This window comes from Musca autumnalis, unplaced genomic scaffold (assembly GCF_047663935.1).
Source record: "Musca autumnalis isolate F117 unplaced genomic scaffold, ASM4766393v1 scaffold_4, whole genome shotgun sequence".
Taxonomy (NCBI): Eukaryota; Metazoa; Arthropoda; class Insecta; order Diptera; family Muscidae; genus Musca; species Musca autumnalis.
In genome coordinates this window covers 142,176,542-142,193,105 of record NW_027411977.1, presented here as the reverse complement: position 1 = coordinate 142,193,105, position 16,564 = coordinate 142,176,542, and the positions used below count along the sequence as shown (strand labels likewise).

General features: G+C 39.0%; 1 protein-coding gene across 11 annotated transcripts in view; it reads left to right on the top strand.

The window, feature by feature from the left end:
- The window catches only part of LOC141400649 (phospholipid scramblase 1-like), a 78,464-nt gene that overhangs the window by 43,769 nt on the left and 18,131 nt on the right, over positions 1–16,564 (top strand). The window contains exon 1 of one of the 11 annotated variants that reach the window (XM_073979977.1): positions 13,873–14,571. The exons of the other annotated variants lie outside the window; for them this stretch is intronic. Coding sequence (XP_073836078.1) covers positions 14,559–14,571 — 13 coding nt within the window. The 5' untranslated portion in view covers positions 13,873–14,558. Of the gene's footprint in view, positions 1–13,872; positions 14,572–16,564 lie in introns of those variants that run through there. 11 annotated transcript variants of the gene reach the window in all.

Below are 16,564 nucleotides of genomic sequence, written 5' to 3'. Positions count from 1 at the left end.
TAATCGCGTATAAAGGATTACATTTATGCAAAAATAATCAAAGAAAATCGCGGTTCAATTCGCGGAATTGTCAAAATATATTTTTGCAGATTTTCCTACTTTCAAGGTATCTATATCCGGCGTCTTAGTGGATGGATTCGAACGCGGAAGGGCTTATTAGATCCGGCACGTAAAAAAACTAAAATCACGCGGGGTTCGGGGGTACCTGTACAACAGTTGTAAATTTTAAAGCCAAAAATTTACACCTGTACAACAGTTGTAAATTTTAAAGCCAAAAATTTACGCACAAAATTTTCGCCTTTGAACTCCTATTACTAGGAAGCTGTACGGAGCACACTCATGAGATATACATCGAACGACGTGTAATCGCGAGTTCTACAATCCCATAAACTAGTTTGGATTATTATCTAGTTGCACCCTCTAATTATAAGAAAAATTCGAAAAACACTGAAATCAAAACTTCAAAATGTCAGCATCGATTTTAGGGGGATGCCGTGTATATATCCAGAAGTCATTCACTAGAACCATGTTGCCCAAGGGGTATTGTTTAGTTCTTTCTTTGAGCACAGGTTCGAATTTTGCGTGGTTTGGCCAGAAATCAAAAAAGAACACAAAAAACATGTTTACTTCAACACATTTTTCCCATTTTTTTATATTACCATCAACGCAGCTTCCACGAAAATTATTTGTTATGGTCCATATTATGAGATCGTGGCTAAAACACTTCAATTAATATAAATATATTCATATTTTTTAAAATATATTAACAGTTCGCGACTTATTAAATGGTGAACCTCAACTTCAACGATTGAAAAACTTTTTTGAATATTACCATATACACTTTCATACGGGCAAAATGTGCCTCATCGAAATAATGGATTTAGACCCCAAGTATGTTTGGACGAAATCCGTTTAAGACAATTTGGAGTCGATTTAGCAATGTCCGTCCGTCTGTCTGTCTGACTGGTGCGCACGATAACTCTTGAACGGATCAACAGATTCGAATCAAATTTTGGCTATCGTAATATTTTGCCTAAAATTAGTTTAGATGAAATGCGATTCGAAAGGGATGTTAAAAATGCAGTGCTAATGGAGTGTATCTTTCAGTAGTCACATTCTTGTAAAAATCATGAGTTAAAATGCATAATTTGGTGCACTTCCAAATCACTTGTACATATGATTTAATTGCATCTTTGGAGGCAAACTTTTTGCTGGGTTTCTATTCACTATTGTATTATTTGCAATAATTTTGTATTATTTTGTTCATAAATGCCCACGTTCACTGTTAATGAAAATTTCAAAACAGTGCCTAGACATTTACGGAAAGTATAAATGTATTTATTAGTGATAAAAGTTTGCATCTTTGTTATTGTCTGCTCAAAATTTATGTTTGTAAACACCAGGTTATTTAGAGAAAAACAGCTAATTCAAAAACATTTTATTTTATGCTATGTTTACATTTACGAAATCCACTCGATTTCAACTGTCAATTCCATAGCTCAAACGTCAAATGAAATCCAATTGATTTTAGATGAGTTTTCATTTGACGTATACACAAAGGAATTGACAGTTGAAATCGAGTGGATTTCGTATATGTAAACAAAGCATTAGATTAAAATAGGGTTGATATTGATACATAGTTCGCCAACATGCAAAGAAATGAAATAATATATTAAATGAAAAGTTTTCATTTTCAATAATATTCTCAGATCATTAAACTTCGTCTGCATGGCGCAAGAAAACATCCATTCACCTTCCTGGTATGAAGACAAACATGATAAGATGATGTTTTTGTTTATTCGCAAAATGATGTACCACCCATCATCCCTTCTTATCTCAGTTGGTTGCCTCCAGAGTATTTGTAATGGAATATTTTTTATAAGGCATAAAGTTTCAAATGGAGGTCAAAATACTTGCAAAAATGGTTGGATGGAATAATGGATTTAAAACGATAATACGTTGGCTTTATTGTGTACATACCCAGCAAAAAATCCTCCCAAAATAGTGGATTTATAAGGGATTTTTGGCAGCCGTATTCAATTTCAACACACTTCATATTTTTATTTTATTTTTTTTATTTTTCCCTCCGCTGGATTTGAACACATGAACTTCTGATTTGTAGCCGAACACCCTACAAACTAGGCCACGCACACGAACATTAAGGGTTGTTTAAACGCTTACATGTGCACCACCATCTGTTTTTTTGTTTTTTTTTTTAACAAAAAGTACCCGACTGGCGCGCCAGTCATGGTGGTGAGCGTTGAACACACAACCCTCTGAATTGTACTCGGACACACACGCTCTGTGCCACCGTACTCATAACTTAGTAAGGGGTAATATAAGTAGTTATTTTTGTTTACATTACTTTGTAATGGGTTACATATTGACAAACGGATCCGAATTTTTGCTGGGTTATGTACCCAGTGTCGGCCAAAACTAAAGCACCCCCTCAGTACATTTGTTTTAAATGATAATTTTTTTAAGAAAACAAAGTTATAAATGTATTTTTTATTTTTCTGTTTATTTATTTATATCTTTATTGTTGAAAAACACGAAAATAAGGACTTCAGATTTTAATAAACAAAAGTTAAAATTCAAAAAAAAAAAACATTTTAGGTCGCAAATATAAGCGGACAAAACTAAAGCACCCCCCAATTTGAGGTACAACAAAAACTATTGATATCAATATTTCGTTGCGTATCCTCTGTATATCATTCTGAATGATAATTTTTATTTTCTATCAGCAGTGTGTTTTAATACCTGGGAACAGGTATGTGGGGATTTATAGACTCGATTTTGTTGTAGTATCAAGATATGATGGGCGGGTAACATTATTTTTCTTTTTTCTCATGTGTAATGTAATCGAGGTAAAGTTGCAGATGGCTGAAGAATTTCTACAAGTACAAAACCCAAAACATATTGGGCGTTATATTCGATGATCTTCTTACCTTCGAAAAGAATGCCACTTATGTCGTTGGTAGGGTTCAGACAAGGAACAAAGTCCTGATAGCCCTCGCTGGTTCCTCATGGGGGAAAGATAAAGATACTATCTTGACGACTTATAAGACGATTGACCGCTCTGTGGTCAACTAAGCAGGGCCTGTCTGGACATCTTTAATAAGTGCCACACAATGGAGAAGGAGCTGGAGAGATTTCAAAACATTACATTACGGCAACCGGATGTGTGTAAATATCGGAGATGGACCCCAAGTGGAGGCCATGACGCTGTCGTGAAGCAACATAATGAGCAGTTTGCTAAACATTTCTTAGTGGCATGCCACTAGCCACAGGATCCAAACACCAGAATTTTGCAAAGTCCACCACCCCGTCAAATCCGAAGGGACTTTCAATGCTATTTCCATGATGTACAACACCTTATACCATCAGATGTCAACAATACATCATTAACAACTGCTACAAAACAGTTGTGCACACGGGCAAACCCAAGCCTCAATATGTATCGAGCCAGAATCGAGTCGATGACACCTGTCCATCCTGATGTGTGCCACGATTTTTAATTGCCCGAACGCTTATTAGATCTCGGGTCAAGACCAGTAGAAGTGAAAACTTCATGCGCCTCCCAGGTCCAGCACAGCAATAGCTAATTTCATGGGCAGATGTTTTGCAGGGTGTCATCGAATACTACCAAAAACTACTCTCAATCCCACGGCGGCCGGTTCTATGCACCGGATTGACTCGGAAGAATCTTCGACCAGGGGCCATCACCTCAACAATTATGTGTTTGTGTTCGTGTAAAACTACTCTAGTTCAGGCATGACCAAAAAGAGAACGGAGAAAATGTGAATGTATTCAAAATATTGGCAACTTATAACAGTGTGTTAGTATGTTTGTATTCACGCAAACTTTAAAAAAAGAACAAATCAAAACATTTGTCCTCTTTTGTACGCTCTTTCTGTGCATTCGGGTCGTGTGCGTGTAAATTGCCGAAAATCATCGGCACCGCCGTGTCAAATGTGACCATGCTTGCTCTAGTTTGTCGTGGCAGTTGACACTCCTCAGCTGCGATAGATTGGTAATGTTCTCTGAAGACTGCATTCAATTACATCCGTCCGAATGCTTTTTAAACCTGCTTGATAGGCTTGTTGATCTAGGGGTTCACTCTTTAAAAGTTAGACCTCTCATTCCAGAACATGAAGATCTCTCCTGACATGCCTGGGTGGGGGGTCATGTCCCCCATATTGTGATTAGGATTGCTCTCACGGTAATACCCGGGCAAGTACTGCAACGAAAGCAAGATATTGTGTTTCTATACTGGACGAATCTTTGTCCACTAATGTAGATGGTCCGCTGATGAGTGCCTCTTCCTGTTGCAGTTTTTAGGGAGGTATTCTGAATATTTTGAATAGTTTGAATATTTTTCCATTGCGTTGTACTTACATATATTCGCGTACCAAACTGGCGCAGCATAACTTACCACAGACCGACTTATCGCGTTACATGTGGTCAAAAAGGTTTCTTTATCTGGACCCCAAGTGCTGCGGCTAGCGACTCTAAGATGACCCCTAGAATTTTTTGTTAGTTTATGTTCAGAATTCTGCTACCATCGGCCATGACATTCAACTTTGTCTCACCTCCATGTGGTGAACAGAGTGGCCGTAGATTTAGTGGTGGATATTTGCACATTCCTCGCATGGAAAAAGGTGGTAAGTCTATCAAATATATGTTCAGCCTTTCACATATGACATCAGGCAAGGTATCCGACGCCAAGATCGTACAATCATCCGCATAAGTTACGATCTCAATACCGTCTGGAGTTGGTGGAATACAGGAGAGGTAGAGGTTAAACAGTTCCGGAAATATCACCCCATCTTGGGTAACTGCTGTTTCACTCCACGGGGCTTGAACTTTTTGTTCGTTAATTCTACATACGACTATCGATTGATTATCCATCGCCTCAAACTTGGACAGAGGGTTGTCTGCTCGATGTCCTCAACCAGCGTGGAATGCGTGACTGCTTCAAAGGCTTTTGATAAGTCAAGCGTCACTGTTCTATCACACGATTTGCTTTGGTTGAGTCCTCGACGTGCAGCGCTGTTGTGCTGCTTACGGAATCCATGCTTATGATCGGCAACTGGATATCTGTTTCGGACGCTGAGGGGACTCGACAAACTGTCGATTAAAACTTGTTCAGCTTATGATCACCGACCAACCTGTTAACTTCCAGTGTCAGCTCCCTGACTCTGGGGTTACTGGGATTGGCACGACGAAGCTCATCACGCTCATTTGCTAAACGGGGTTTCGACCAGCAGGTATATGGCGAGCATGATGAGCATTGAAGTCCCCCAAGACCAGACGGTTATGACCTACCAAAAGCGGGCTATTGTTAAGCCAATAACCTGATGTACAGCTATTTACTCTGGGGGGTTACTCTCTTTTGCGATGCGTAAGCAAAATGCGATGCGTAAAGAAATTAAATGCATCTCCAATGCGTTTTCGTATCTCCTTTTGCAACTATTTTTGTTTCATTTTCCTTTCTTGCATCAGCGCAATCTGTAGTCCAAAGCCTATGTCAAAATCGTGCATTAACGCAAATATCTTGCGCTAACAAAATACCAAACGCAAACGCATCGCAATACAGAGTAACCCCTCCTGGAGCGATCGTTACTCAGTACGTTGCAACCATCACAACGCTGTAAGCTGCGATTGTTGTTGAGCTTGGTTTCCTGCACCGCCGCGACAATGATATTCTTCCGACTCATGAAATCCACTATTTCTTCGATTTCACTCGGAGTACATTGCAATTGAATTGTCCCATCACGAATAAAAATTATCCGGAGCAGCTTCCAAAACAGAAAAACTTTTTCTCTCTAAGTCATGTAGTCCTGTGTACCTGCGTTATGGAAGCCTGCCTACAAGATTGTGGCAAGGATGCTCAAGGCGATAGCACCTGAATTCCACAAACAACTGTCTATATAGTTGTCTATCCATCGTTTAAAACAGGACTGGATGGAAGTCTTCTCTATGTTCTCGAACAGCTTGGCATGGCTGATTGTATTGAAGGCATTGGATAGACCAAGAACCTCCATCCATAACTGTTCGGTCATGTAAATGAAAAACAATTTCTCATGATGTCATCAAGAGTCTACACTACTGGCGACAGAATGAGATCGCCCTGTACGATTCGCCTTTGCTAGCATCTTGGCCAGGCTTCAGTAGCCATATTTCCAGACTTCTGATACTATATGGGTGGTTAACGACAGATTAAGAATACTCGACAAATACTCAAATCCGGGTTCATCGTGTTGCTTGTGTAATGATTTTGGGCTTCGGATGACATCTCCTGGGTTGGGAGGGCTTTTATACGGCATAGCACAGTCACCCTTCGCTCTGTCACTCGCAAATAACACGCGCACCACTTCGGATCTGTTTTTTCGCCGTTGTTCGTGTTTGTAAGAACTTTGTTGTTGTAACAATTCGGTTATATTCGAAAGCTCTGTTCTGGAAGTTGTTAAAAACAAACATTGAACTTTGTGTTCTAATCATGGAGAATCTTGATCAGCTCCTGGCTGACATTTAAAAATTGTCGGTAATTGGCAAGAAAAATCGATTTGACATCGTATGACATACCATAGCCCCCTTTTAAAAGTTATCGTATATTTTCTACGTATTTCCCTTAATAATTAACAAATCCATTTTTACGAATACTCGTGAAAACATTTTATTATTCTGTCAATTTAAACATTGCTTAATTGACACGTGTGACTATCGTTTAAACAATGATAACAACAAAGTTATTGCCATTTTTCTGTAAAGTGACAAAGTGTAGATCGTGATTAACTTCACTTTACAAGGATAATTGATAATTACTTCCGTGATATTACAAATCTCCAATATATCAACACTGTCTCCAATATATCAACACTATTTCCACTGTCACATTTAAAATATTTATCTCGCCGTTTAAAAAGAAGATTACTGATTATTTCTTAACTGATAGAATTACTTGAGTTGTCTTTGAAAACCGTTATCTGCCTTTTGTCACCAATATTACAACGACAACAAGTTGAGTGAGATAATTTTACTTCATGTGAAATCATGTATTAGGATGTTCCTATTCTTAGAAGATTATTTAATACCATATCAATAGAATATTATATAACATATGTTTAGACCAAATTCATTTCAGACAATTTGGAGCCGATTGAGCATTACCTATCTTCAAAACTTAGATAATTTCATTAATGGACTATATGGGTCCACTCCTTCGGGTACCTCTCCTATAGACATAACGTCGTTTCACCTGGCCTTGGGTCTGACCAGAATGTGCCAATCTCTCCAGAAATCCCCCAGTTTCTGATGTTCGGGTAGCAGAAAGTATGTTTTCGGGCATCATCTCATCTGAAGCAGCTAGCTATAAACCTGCTGGTCGAATACGCTAAGTGAGACCAATAGTGGCAGAAGGACTAGCAAATGAATGTGATAAGCTTCGTCGAGCCAACCCTAGTAACCTAGTGTGCTGACATTGGAAGTTAATAGGATGGTCGGTGAGCACAACCGAAACAAGTGGCTGGGTAATTTGAAGAAATGCAACATTAGAGCCCGAATTAGTTAATTATGGGCAACGGTAAAGTCACTCTCGAACCCTGGAAAGAAGGAAGACACGTCCGAATAGGTACGCAAGTTATTTTAATCGACAATTTACGGAACACCCCGCGAGTTGCAGGGCGAAGAGAAGAGTATTACGTTGCATTAGATCTCTGCCTGCCGAAGATGAACCACCACAATTTACAATGGATGATGTTGCAAATGTCATTAGGAACGCTAAATTATCCAAAACGTTAGGGCCTGACGGCATCTCCATGGTAATGCTGAAACAGTTGGATGAGCCGGGAGTTTGAGTGTCTTACAAAAGTTCTAAAGCTGTCGAAAGCCATCCACAACGCGCCCGAAGTCTGGAAAATGGGAAGAGTAGCCCGCTACAAAAGTCAGGCAAGGATGATAGCAAAAGGTGAATCGTACAGACCAATTTTGCCTTTGGTCGCTCGTAGCAAGGATTCTTGAGGCTGCTTTACTAGTCCCCAGCATCAGAAATAGCTATCCCGCTGCCGACCATCAGCATGGATTCTGATAGCTGCACAGCAATATAACAGCGCTGCACACCATCTCCACCCATATTAGTCGAGGATTTATCCAGAGCAAGCCGTATGATAATAGAACAGTGATGGTCAAACACTCCACACTGTTCACGGAAATTGAGCAGACAACCCTCCGACAAAGTTTAGACGTATGATAATCAATTACATATATGTATGGACGCCAGTCTTACGTAAAATTCAGGAACAAAAAGTCGTAAGACCTGTAGAGTGAAACAGGGAGTTCTCCAAGATGGGTGATATCTCCGGAACTACTTAACCTCTACCTTTCCAGTACTCCACCCCCCTTCTACGGCATTGAGATCGTAACGTATGCCGATGATTGTACGATCTTCGTGTCGGTTACCTTCCCTGATGTCATTTGTGAAAGGCTGCACTTCTTTTTGACCGATCTTACCAACTTTTTTAACGCGAGGAATATGTAAATATCCGTCACTTAATCTACGGCCACACTGTTCACTACATGGACGGCGCATGGGAGATGAGAGTTGAATGTCGTCGTCGATGGTAGCAGAATTCCCATCACAAACTATCCCAAAATTCTAGGGGTCACATTCGCAGCTATCTGCAACAAGCTGACTTGTAGGAACAAGGTCCTCAAGTCCCTAGTCGGCAGCACTTGGGGCGCAGATAAAGAAACATTGTTGGCCACATCGTGGCCTTAACCTCTACCTTTCCAGTACTCCACCCCCCTTCTACGGCATTGAGATCGTAACGTATGCCGATGATTGTACGATCTTCGTGTCGGTTACCTTCCCTGATGTCATTTGTGAAAGGCTGCACTTCTTTTTGACCGATCTTACCAACTTTTTTAACGCGAGGAATATGTAAATATCCGTCACTTAATCTACGGCCACACTGTTCACTACATGAACGGCGCATGGGAGATGAGAGTTGAATGTCGTCGTCGATGGTAGCAGAATTCCCATCACAAACTATCCCAAAATTCTAGGGGTCACATTCGCAGCTATCTGCAACAAGCTGACTTGTAGGAACAAGGTCCTCAAGTCCCTAGTCGGCAGCACTTGGGGCGCAGATAAAGAAACATTGTTGGCCACATCGTGCATGAAAACCTTAGATTTCTATTTAACCCATCATCAAAAACACTTCCGTCAGGATTTTGGCTCTTGTTCGTATCTGCGCTGGGTTTTCGCCAGTAGATCTAGAGTCTTACGTCCCTGTGCCATAACTTTGGATAATGCTCTCAATTGGTTTTTGGTTCATTGAGATCAATTTGCATAATCTTACCGCTGCGTGAACTCCCTCTATTGCCTCAAAAGAGTGATGCGAATACGAATAATATATTTGTTCACATAGCAAATCCTCTCACCCACTGTCCACTTGTGACCTTAAGTCCTCTGTTTCACGCAAACGAGGCTCTGGCGACCGATCATTGGCGGTATAACTTTAAACCGCTACATGAAATAAATTCCTGAGGCAAAATTAAAATATCTGTAAGAGCCAACTCGAAGTACTTGGGGAAGAGGGTCCTCTGTAGGGATGGCAGCGGATGTGCCCATATAGGCCAACGTTGGTGCCTTCAGGGTTCCAAGAGGTTTACGCTACTACTTACACACCGCTTATGTACCAGGCTCTCTAAGCTCTTCCTTGTGTTCACATGTAAAGAAGAAATCCTGACATTTTTTTCATTACATCATCTGAAGCTCTTTTAACAATACCTCTTAGCATTCCTGAAAGCAATCCATATTAAGTTTAGTCCTACTAGCCTTGTTCGTTCTTTATTCCACCAATTGATTGATCTCTCCTATCAGAATATGTTAATCGGCAAGACTTCTCATAGCAACCCCGGAGAACATTTAAGAGATAACTAACTTTTTTTATCGATTTCCCTCGTTTTGTGAACTTCTGGAATATCACTCAACCTTGAAGAAGCTAAAGAGTTGAATTTCCCCCAGTTCGTCCTTCTGGGGTTCCTATGAAGCGATTGAATTTTTGTTCAATACGAAATTTGAAAGTGTATCGCCCTGTGATCCAAGGCCCTTCAGTCCGCTGGAGACGTTTCCTCCATATTTGTAAGAGTGAGGTCTATTACCTCGCCACTTACCATATTCTGAAAGGCTGGGGTATTTGCTTTAATGCATACCCGCAGATTATTAATTAAAATGAAATCGAATATGAACTCACATCAAAAATTGATGGTGTTGCTTCGCCAGTAGAATTGCTGATCATTTGCATCAAAACCCATTACCAAGCTGCATCTTAATGAAGTCTCGTCCACTAGTTTTCGCACTAATATTCCCCCATAATCTTCTGTGTGCCAGGCGAATGGATTCTCTTTTAAAAATAAAACAAGTAAGAAAGTATCAGTCAGCTGTGCCGACAGAGATATACCCTAAGCGTCGGACCTAAAGAAAAGAAGCAAACCAATACATATAAAGTCTATAGGGATCTTTTGAGATTTTGGGGCCAATTTTTCAGGAAGTATGGATTTGCGGCGGAAAAAAACTGTACCGTTTTAACTAGGGCCGCATACACAACATGTTGTCAAACATTTAAAAGCGGTCTCAGACGAGTCCTTAAACTGCCCTATTTTCAAACTTTGTGTGGTCAGATATAGTCAATATTCGGACATAATTCGAGGCTGTTATCCCAGTTTAGTTGGTGCCGCAGGCTTTTTGGAGATTTTGGACCATTATCTGAGGACGTATGAACTTGCCCCCCGAAAAAATTGCGACTTCGTAATAGAGCCCACAAGAAGAACTTTTTGGAAAAAAATTCAAAACGAACCGAGACGAGCTGTTAAACTGCACTTTTCCATTTTTTTTTTGTGGGAAGTAAACGCAGTTTTAGACGGTTATAGTCCAAATTCCAACGTAATACATGACTCAATGAAATAATACGATGCGCAAAGTTTGGACCAATCAAAAACTCCCTGCAAGAGGTATCTTGCGGATTTGCCATTTTAGTTGGTGCAGCCAAGGTCTCAAGGACAACCTGCCGAAAAAAATTGAAAACGATCCGGAACTTCAAATTTTCCGAATTTTGAGTGGCAGGTACCCGAAGGAGTGAACCGATATAATCCATATTCGAATCCGATCTATATCTGGAAGGAATAATAAGATGTGCAATGTTGATTCGTTCGAGAGTTATCGTAAGCATCAGCCAGAGGGATAGACAGTTAGGGCTAAATCGACTCAAAATTGTCTGAAACGAATTTCGTCCAAATATACTTGGGGTATTTCGACGGTCGTATCAAAGTGTATATACCACTGTGCAACACGAAAATTATTAACCATATTCTGACACCGCAGTGTGATAGAACACCAAAAATGAGAAGAGACGTGTCTCGCCTTTTTTCCCTATCTCATCAACTTTCGCGGTTATAGGCCTCCAAAGGTTTGAGGCTTTAATGTAGAAGGGGTCATTTAGTCAGGACTATATCTTCCAAACCGTTAGAAAATTTGAATTTATCTCGGAGGCAAAGTTGTAGCTCTTGTCTTAAAGAACAAAAATTGTGAACACATATAATCCATCAAGCTCATCTGCAAGGACAAAATCGCCATGGTCAAATTTCTTTTAAATTTTTTCTCAAGTTTTGTTATACAGCTATCAAACCGATCAAATTTGAAGTAAACAACCAACTACAAAAATTTACCTCAGATCTCAATAAACATCTTTCTAGAATAAACGAACTCGGTAGAAACGGATCTTAATGGTCAAAATAGCAAAACAATTGCGAGTTTTATCCTCTTTTCTAGGATTCTGCTCCATAGATATTAAACCGTTAAAAATCAGAGTACGTAAAAATACTTTAAATAAAATTTCCAATCGTTTCGTATTTTCCATAGGAACAATACAAAACATAACCCTCGTTGGCCGAGCTCGCTGTTTAGTTTCGTTTTGTTTACATTCGTGAGTACGAACAAAACGAAAAACGAAAAGTACTCAACTCCACAACAACAGATAGAAAACTAAATAGTACTTAACACATGTGAATAAATCAAAAACGTTTGGTGGTTGATAAAATTCACTGTGGTATGCTGATGCTAACTTATAGGGTTGTTAAGCAATCACATGTGTGTGTGTGTCTGAGTGTGTCATTGACCATAACGCACGGCAAACGTTTCCCAAAAATACTTGTCGTTTCGGTGGTGAATGAAACAACTCGGCAAAGCATAGCTGAAGTTACATTTCACCAATCGTACGGTTTCCATCTTTTTACGTTGAAAAGTTTGTGTTTTTGTTTTGGTTGTGAGAATGAAACGATTCAGAGAAGCTGAAAAGTTTGTGGCTTTGTGTGATTGGTACGGGAATCGTTTTGTTTCTTTCCGTTCACTGTTAAAAATTCAAGAAAACAATCAACCACAATAGCGTAGCGTAGGCATCAATAAACAACTTTCTGGAATGTGCGAAATTTCTATGAACGGTTCTTAATGGTAAAAAATAGCAAACATCTTTTGAAAATATCCAATTTGTATACTTTTTTCTCCGACTCTGGTCCAAAGATAGGCAACTGCCCAAAAATAAGGATACCGTCAATCACAAAAATGTACCTAAGATTTCAATAAACAACTTGTTAGAACATATGAAGATTCTAGGAATGATTCTTAGGGCTCAAATTCACGAACAATTAAATTATTTTTAACATTCCCCCTACTCAGGTTTGGAAATAACAAACTGTTAAAAACTCAAGGAAATTTGAAAGGTTTGTTATTTACGGGCCTGAACAGGAAATAATGATCTAAAATAATCGAATTTTGAGCTTGAAGAAACTTGTTTGCTGAAATCTAAGGTACATTTTAGTACTTGACTGCATCCTTAATTTTTGGGCGGTTGCGTATCATTGGACCAGAGTAGTAGAAAAAAGTTTAAAATTGGATATTTTCAAAAGATTTTTGCTATTTTTACCATTAAGAACCGTTCATGGAAATTTCGCATATTCCAGAAAGTTGTTTATTGAAGTCTTTGCTACACTATTGTGGTCCATTGTTTTCTTGAATTTTGAACGGTTTGGTATCTATGGAGCAGAAGCCGAGAAAAGAGGATAAAAATCGCAATTGTTTTGTTATTTTGACCAATAAGATCCGTTTCTACAGAGTTCGTATATTCTAGAAAGATGTTTATTGAGATCTGAGGTACATTTTTGTAGTTGGTTGTTTGCTTCAAATTTGATCGGTTTGATAGCTGTACAACAAAACTTGAGAAAAAATTTTAAAAGAAATTTGACCATGGCGATGCAGATGAATTTGATGGGTTATATGTGTTCACAATTTTTGTTCTTTAAGATAAGAGCTACAACTTTGCCTCTGAGATAAATTCAAATTTCCTAACGGTTTGGAAGATATAGTCTTGACTAAATGACCCTTTTTACATCAAAGCCTCAAACCTTTGGAGGCCTATAACCGCGAAAGTTGATGAGATAGGGAAAAACGGCGAGACACGTATCTTCTCATTTTTGGTGTTCTATCACACTGTGAAGTCAGAATATGGTTAATAAAACATGACTCAAAAAATTACACACAGTGTACTATACCTTCGTTAGCCAAAAGGATAAGGTTATAATAAAATACACAATTTCGGTACATCCCAATATATGTTTGTTGTTATGTGCACATATGAGTTAGGTAAACATACCCACATGTACTATCTTCATACGTATGTATGTATGTACATACTATGTATGTAGGTATGTATCTTATGGATTTTAAAATCGACATTTACGTTCTTTTTCAAACAAGAGGACGGCAATTCGGTCTTATCAACTAACTGCTCTTTAATTTAAGCAATAAAAATATTCATAATGCCTTTGGCCGTCGCTGCTGCTGGTAACAAATGCGCACAGCAGTGCAAAGAAGCTAGCTGTGATACAAACGCTCCACAATTGTTCACAGAACTCAAAGAGTATCGGGTCAGAGAAGACGACATCGCCTGTCACAAACAATTAAAAAAAAAAAAACAAAACAGAGTAGCGGACAACGCTCGACAGATTATTCTTCAGCACAAAAAAAACGTTAATCAAGACAATACGCCCGCCCGCACAAACGCTGTGATTGCTTAAAAAATTAAAAACAAAAAATAATAATAAGAAGAAGAACATTATGACCGTTATATGTGAATCAGTATCAAATTTTAAATCAACACTGGAATTGTCTAAAACATTTTCTGCTCACAATAAAAATTCTATTTACGGCAGTACATTGAACTGTGATCGAGATGTGAATCAACCGCAAACTGCTGCCGATAATAGAAATGAACGATGGCATCACGACGAGCAAGAGGATGAAAGTAAAAGTGCTAAAGTGTTGCGTATTGTTTGGCATACCCTATACTCAAAATACGATATATTACGCAGGCGTACTCAATTATTGAAAAACTCCATTTGTCCTGCTGATAACAACAAACCCCCCTTAATGAAGAAACTGCGCCACTCGATGCGTTTGAATAAATCGGCCAAAAAGAAAGGCTATGAATTCTTTCTGAGTGATGAAGATAAAAGGTAATTTGATGAGAAATGTGCGATTTGAATTTTGTTGTTGAAATACCAAGAAGAAGCAGTGAAAAATATGTAGTGAGAATACATACATATGTGAATGATAAAGTCAAACTAGGCGTCAGAAATCAAGACCCTTGTAAGCCAAGAAAGGGCAATCGCCAGTACTCGTGTTGTCCCATACAAATTTTCTTATCGGTTAAATATTTGTAAACGTGCAAAACAATGAACCGAGTATTTCAACAATTTTTGAAATAAGTTACTTTCGTTTATACAAAGTTTGGCACATACTACAATTTGCAGCGGCATTATTAAACGAACCATTTAATAAAAAATACATCAAAATTTTATTGAGTTTTTTTTTCAAAATTTATAAATGTTCTTAATGTGGTACAGATTGTGATTTGTGATATTATATATTAATCTAATTTAAAATTTCTGAACATCCATATTCGATCTTGATCTTAGCTTGAAAAAGATATTATGTGCAAAGTTTGAACAAAATCGGTTAATCGTTTCGAGACTTATCGTGTTAACCAGCCAGACAGACGGTCGGACATGGCAAGGTGGAGTAATAGTGTGGAATGATTGTATAGCACTGTGCCACAAAATGGAGCTCATGGTCTGGGGGTGGAAAATTCTTTGATGAGTATATACAGAATCCCCAAAGGGCAGATCCGCCGTGAGTCGAACTTATGAGTTATGGTGTGATTATTTTTTTAATGTAGCTTTTTCGTAGAAAATAAGTAAGTTCAGGTGATATCTTATTCTAGGGGTATAATCCTAATATTCTTTATCAGGACAGATTGGTCCAAATGCCTGGTTGGTAAAAGTTTGAGGATACGCGGTCAACCGAACAACTAGCACTCCACTCGGAAATCTTTGGTTCATTGTACTTTTCCTGGGAAATAGGAAGATAAAAAACGAATAGAATTAGTTCATTATCTGAGGGGGAAGTTAGGTGAGTTGGTTTGGTTCGGAAGTTGAAAAGGTCCGACGTATCATGCGGACTGGTATTGTATGCTGGGCAGATGTTCTACGATGTGCCATCAATTGTGGCCCAGTAAGAATTGAGGCGGTTACACCAATCGGATTTTAATTTCGCCTCAGCAACTCTTGCTTGTCTATGCAGGTGTTGTTCTTTCGCAACTCCAAGGACTTCATTCATACGATAGGCTCTTATAGCCTTGGCGATTGCTTCAGTATGAATATCACTTAAACCTGCCTGATAAGCCTGTAGATCTAGAGGTTCCTTGATGCCTATCCACTGGATAGTGAATTGATCTTTTGCCTATTGCATTCAAGCAGATATTGTATAGATCTTATCCTCCTCATGTAAGTGACTCACCGAAGATATCAGGAGACATCCTGTTGCACCCTATATTCTGGCAAGCTTTTGCATTGCATATCAATTGCAATGGCAAACTACACTGGCTGGCACCACATAGCTTACCATAGTCCCTTGTATGTGGTTAACAAGGTTTCTTTATCTGCTCCCCAAGTGCTTGAGAACTTTGTTTCTACTTCTCATCTTATCCTAGATAGCTGTGTCATGCGTGAACGACTTGTATAAGCTGTGGAATGCGACCTCCAGGATTTTGGGTGGGGTAATTAGTGATCGGAATTATTGGTCCATGGATATGCACATTCAATGGGAGCTTTATTTCCGCTGTGTATGTGATGAACAGTGTGTCTGTTGACTTACTTGATGGTGTACATTTTCATATTCCTCCAAATCAACAAGAGAGATAAATGTTAAATAACCAAAGGTGCAGGTTAAACAGTTCCGGAGATATCGTCCCTCCTTAAGGAACTCGCTGTTTCACTCTACGGGTTCTGGGCTGCCTATACTTATAGTTGATTGATTATCCAACGTTTTGAACACGGCTGCAGAGAAGTATCCTGCAACAGCGATAGGTCAGGAGCCACAATAACTGTTCGGTTGCACGGCCTGTTCTGGTTCAGTCCATGACTGATATATGTTGATATGACGTGTAAT